This window comes from Sinocyclocheilus anshuiensis, unplaced genomic scaffold (genome assembly GCF_001515605.1).
Source record: "Sinocyclocheilus anshuiensis isolate Anshui unplaced genomic scaffold, SAMN03320099.WGS_v1.1 scaffold1659, whole genome shotgun sequence".
In the NCBI taxonomy this organism is placed as follows: Eukaryota; Metazoa; Chordata; class Actinopteri; order Cypriniformes; family Cyprinidae; genus Sinocyclocheilus; species Sinocyclocheilus anshuiensis.
Window position 1 is genome coordinate 148,116 of NW_015551112.1, and position 5,979 is coordinate 154,094.

The following is a 5,979-nucleotide window of genomic DNA, read 5'->3' on the forward strand; positions in this document are numbered from 1 at the left end:
AACCCATTATAAATGAGGCATTTGTTGCATCCAGTGGGGACATAATTACGGATTATAATGACTTATACTGACTTTTTTTCGCATTGCGTTGCATCGTGCCACCTAAACATAAAACCATGTCTGCATTTGTGATCGGTGAAATGACAAACAACAAGCGCTACTCTACACTGCTCAAAACTCGCGTTTGAATCGTCAGGTGGCGGCGGGTGGGCTTGAGGCAACCACATGTGACGACGCCGGGCTGGACTCCGCTTTGTCCACGGTGAAATCCGATCCGGCGATCCACAGCACGAAGTTGATGTGTTTCCTCAGCGACCAGCACGGATCAGCTCCAGGCATGACGAAACGGGTATCGTCCTCTTTTGGAAGGCCAAACAAAGTAGTTTCGCTTTCACAACGAAATCAAAGAGAAAGGAAAAATTTAAATCGCATCATATGACCCCTTTATTGAAATATAATTTACACTGAGAAAAATTATTCTTTTAAGAACTGTTCACTGAAAGTTTCTTTGGTTATTCTATGGCATCACTGTGAAAACCCCCTTTTGGAACCTTTATTTTTAAGAGTGCAAGAACAATAAAACTTTAAAAAGTCATTTATTTTTTAAAATGTCTTTTTTAAAAACCGATGCCAATTTATTTAAAATGCATTTATTTCATAAGTATTCTTCAAATCCATTAACATATTTATTGACATATCACTTAAGACTTACTGATATGAAATTTAATGAAACTTTATTTGGAGTATTTCTTTATTGCACAATGCACATTTCTTAATATTATGCCTAAAATGTGTCTTAATATATATTTTAATAAGATTGAATGATTTCTGTATAGTATCAGTCTTTAAATTTAAAATATTTAAAGTGTACCTGAAGTATACTTGCAATAGTTCCAATTTAGCACAATCAGATATACATATATCTTTAGTTGGACCTCAGCACTACTTCCGCACAATTAAAGTGCATTAAGCACAAAATTAGCAAAGTATACCATTTTAGTACATTTTTTTTTCACTAGGGTTTTAAGAACTGTTTACTGAAAGGTTCTTTGAAGAACCCAGAGTGGTTCTTCTATGGGATCACTGCAAAAACTTCCTTTTAAATCCTTTATTTTTAAGTGTATTATCACATTTACCTTGTATTCTCCATGTGCTTTATTTGAGGTTCCAAGAGACTTTACACCAAGGTCTTGATCATGTGATGTGAAAAGAACTGAAGTTGATTGCATCTGAAATTCTATTTTAGCGGTTAAGTCTGTCACAAAAGGGTCATAATTGTCTTTGTTTAGGTTTTCTGTATATTCTTCATCATGTATCACTGGAAGATTGTCCATCACGTTATCTGGGGTTTGATGTGTCGCTGGAGAAGGAGCCAAGACATCATCTGCTTCTTGATCTGTTTCATGAGGACTGTCCATGACATCTTCTGTATATTGATGCGTCACTGGAAGATTGATATCATTTGGATTTCTGTGTGACACTGAAGAAATGTCCATGACATCATCTGAATCTCCATATGATTCTGGAGAGGTGTCCATGACATCATCATCTGTACTTTGATCCATAATTATATGACTGGAAAGAAAAATAAACATTGCCCAGGTTTGGTGGATCAGATAAACCCCAGACAATACAGGTCAAAAAGTATTTGATCACTTTTTGACACTTGTGTCACACTTAACTTCAGTGTTGGGAAGGTTACTTTGGAAATGTAATAGGTTACAGATTACAAGTTACCCTATTTAAAATGTAGTGTAACTTTTTCAATTACTTTATTAAAGTAATGTACTTTTGATTACTTTTTGATTACTTTTCTAAATTTCTAATGAATGTTTATTTGCAACTGTTAATCATTTTCAAACATTAACATCATGCAGGGTTAACCTTACAGTAGTGCTCAACACTGTCAGACTTTCAAAATCCTTCATCACTTGAATTAAGATCAAGACATCCACCACAAAATTAGACTTTAGTACCGCCTTTTACTTTGAGATTGATCTTAAGTTCAATGCAGATTTAAAATAATAAGAAATAGTTTACTTTTTTAAAACCAAATCTTTGCATAAACACGGCATCTAACAATGGTTTGGAAAAAAAAAAAAAGTTAATTCAAAAATAATAATAAATAAAAGCATATACATCAACTCAAATACGGTTATCTAATAACTCAGCACCTGCCTACCTCCACTCACTACTACGAATCTACATCCCCTTCAGAAGTCTGAGATCCGCTAGTGAGCGACGCCTCGTGGTACCATCACAGAGAGGCTCAAAATCACTTTCCAGAACATTCTTGTTCACCACTCCTGGCTGGTGGAACGATCTTCCCACCCCTATCCGGAATCATGAGTCATGTTTTTCCCTTACAAAAATTAACCATGCTTTTATGGTTCAAGATGGCGGCTGTGCGTGACATGCGTGTCTTGTAACCTTTTGTTTGTCGTTGTTTTATGCTCTTTTCCGCTTGTATTCTGCTGCTAAAATGAGGATATATCTCTTATTTGTTTGCCTGCCTGGTACGGTGGATTCCAAAAGACTACGTGCCTATAAGCGCTGAGGAAGGGAGACCTGAAAATGTGCCGTGTTTGTGGATTGTTCCAATTCTTCCGAACACTGACTTCCTTGGAGCAGGTTGTCGGAGATTTCACCATGAGAGCCTGGGTGTTCATGAATTGTCTTACTCGTCAAGCACTCTCTATTCTGAGAGTTGGACCGAGAGGACTGCGATGCCTGTGGGCCTATGGAAAAAGAAAGTTGGCTCCTTATGCAACGTCCAACTGCAGTGATCATCTGACCGCCGATTCTGTGAGAAAAAACTGGTTTGTCTTTCTTCTGCTTTTAATATTGGGCAATATTCACCCTAATCCAGTGCCTGCTTGGCTGCCTGGTACGGTGGATTCCAAAAGACTACGTGCCTATAAGCGCTGAGTAAGGGAGACCTGAAAATGTGCCGTGTTTGTGGATTGTTCCAATTCTTCCGAACACTGTGACTTCCTCGGAGCATGTTGTCGGAGATTTCCCCATGAGAACCTGGGTGTTCATGAATTGTCTTACTTGTCAAGCACTCTCTATTCTGAGAGTTGGATCGAGAGGACTGCGATGCCTGTGGGCCTACGGAAAAAGAAAGTTGGCTCCTTATGCAACGTCCAACTGCAGTGATCATCTGACCGCCGATTCTGTGAGAAAAAACTGGTTTGTCTTTCTTCTGCTTTTAATATTGGGCAATATTCACCCTAATCCAGGCCCAGAGCAGGTGCAGCTGCAAACTCCAGATGAGTTCAAGAATAGCGATGGTTTGTGCTTCTTTCATCTTAATGTGCATAGTATGATAAATAAAATAGACCTCATAAGAGTATGGGCTGAGTCAACGAACTTTGATATTATTGTTCTCTCCGAGTCATGGTTAAATAAATCTATTACAAACTCCATGATACACATCGAGGGATACAACGTCTACAGATCAGATCGCACAAAAAAAGGTGGCGGAGTAGCAATTTATGTTAAGTCGACGTTAAACTGTACTTGTATTCATTCTAGCAGCAAGCCAAATTGTTTTGAACTTTTGACAGTTCAATTATCATTTTCAAATGGTCCCGATATCATTGTGATTGGAGGTTATCGTCCACCGTCAGCGTCAAGTGAAGCTATCACTTCACTTACCGATCTTCTTCACAACTGGACCAACTCAGAGCTGATTTTGCTTGGGGATTTAAACTGGGATTGGACATCAAAAATATCAGATCCATTCAAGGACATTTGTGACTCTCTTTGTTTGGAGCAATTGATTAACTCTCCAACCCGGATAAATAAAAAAGATCCAAATAAATGTTCGCTAATTGATGTTATTTTAACTAATGCTCCTCATAGATTTTCTGCAACTGGAGTTTTTTGTAACGATTTTAGTGATCATTGTGCAATAGTATGTGTGAGACAATGTAGGATTTTAAAAAGTTCACCACGTATTATTTTGAGGTGTCAATTTAAACATTTTAATGAGCAAGCCTTTTTGCGGGATATTTATGAGAGTGATTTATTTACTGTCTCATTGATATCCGATGTTAATATAGCGTGGGAGTATTTTAAATGTACTTTTTTTAATGCAACAAACATGCTCCTGTTAAAAGAATTAGGGTAAGAGGCAGAGATAATCCCTGGTTTAACGAGTTAATCGCTTCTCGTATTAAAGAGCGAGATGCTGCATGGGCCACAGCAAAGAAAACAAATAACCATTTGGATTGGGTACGTTATAGAACACTAAGAAATAATTGTACAAAATTAGTAAAGAACTCTAAATGTGATTATTATTTAAACATGATAAATGAAAATCTTAATGATCCAACAACATTTTGGAAATTGGCCAAATCAGTCTCTGGGCTAAAATCTTCTATTAGTTTACCTGAATATTTAAAGGTAAAGGAAAGAATTATAAAGGGAAAAGAAAATATTGTTAATGCCTTTAATAGTCATTTTATTGCTGCTGGTTTAACTTCTGATGTTAGTAATTTAGCAGGACATAAAACAAAAGTGAGTGTTGATTTATGTCATCCTACCTCAACTTTTTACTTTTACTCCTATTTTAGTAGCACAAGTTCACAAAGCTCTATTAAATTTAGATTGTAAAAAATCAGCAGGGCCGGATAATATAGAGCCTTATTTTTTTTTTAAATTGTGGCAGATTGCATAGCAGAACCAATTACTGCTATGTTTAATTTAAGATTAACTTCAAATGAAATTCCACATACATGGAAATCAGCTATGGTTCTCCCTTCGTTATAAGGGGGTGACCCTTTTGAATTAGACAATCACAGACCTATTTCAAGGCTATCAGTTATTGCGAAAGTATTTGAATCTCTTGTAAATGACCAAGTAAAACAGTTTGTAATGGAAAATAATATTTTAAATGAATTTCAATCAGGTTTCCGCTCAGGTCATAGTACTATTACAGCTGCTATGTTGACTACAAATGATATTATTACATGCCTAGATAATAAACAGTACTGTGGAAAATCTTCTAAAAAAGCTCAGACCTAAATTGGGTTTTCTTTATCGTATTAAGAAGTGCTTTCCTTTTAAAAAGAATTATCCAAAATAGTTTCCTTTCAGTGTTGGACTATGGTGATGTGGTTTATATGCATGCAAACTTGTCCTTATTAAGGAAGTTGGATAGTATATATCATGCTGCAATACGATTTGTGACAAATACATCTTCACGTTCCCATCACTGTACTTTGTACAAAATAGTTGGTTGGTCATCCTTGTACCAAAGGAGAAAAATGCATATGTTATTATTTACTGCCAAGGCATTATTAGGTAAACTGCCAACTTATATTTGTAATCTTTTATCATATTATACTTGTAATTATAGCACTAGAAACTCTTACAAATTACATTTGACTGCTCCGATAGAGTACGCTCTGAATTTGGCAAAACTGCCTTTTCCTCCTATGGTCCTAGGCTATGGAATGAAATGCAGAGTGTTATGATGTTAGAAACAATTCCATCTCTAAATATTTTTAGAAATCTTTTGGAGTTCTACCTGGAAGAAACTTGTGAATGTATTATGTAATTTTTAATATGATGTTGGATGATATTTTTTTATTTTATTTATTATTTTTTGTTTTGTTTTATGTGTGTCTAATCTGTATGTGAAACTTTCTATGCTGCCATTTTGGCCAGGACTCCCTGGTAGAAGAGATTTATATCTCAATGGGATAATTCCTGGTAAAATAAAGGATAATAAAATAATAAATAAAATAATATTATAGTAAAAGTACAGTAACCATGTTTTTTTTGTCTGTTTTGTGGCAAACGGATTACCATTTGTATTTATTTTTTACTACAAATTCTATGGTTAAACTATGGCTAGTGTAGCAAGAACCATGGTTCATTTGTGGTTACCATGGTTTAACAATAGAAACCATTGTCTTTGGATTTATAGTAAAATCATCGTTAATTTTCGTAAGGGTTGTGTTGTTGTCT

The 5,979-nt window shown here is 35.7% G+C and overlaps 1 protein-coding gene across 1 annotated transcript in view; it reads right to left on the bottom strand.

Moving 5' to 3' along the window:
- The window catches only part of LOC107662982 (interferon-induced very large GTPase 1-like), a 16,670-nt gene that overhangs the window by 9,390 nt on the left and 1,301 nt on the right, over positions 1-5,979 (bottom strand). Inside the window, exon 2 of the mRNA XM_016453114.1 lies at positions 1,137-1,575. Within this exon, the coding sequence (XP_016308600.1) occupies positions 1,137-1,575 (439 nt within the window). The remainder of the gene's footprint in view (positions 1-1,136; positions 1,576-5,979) is intronic.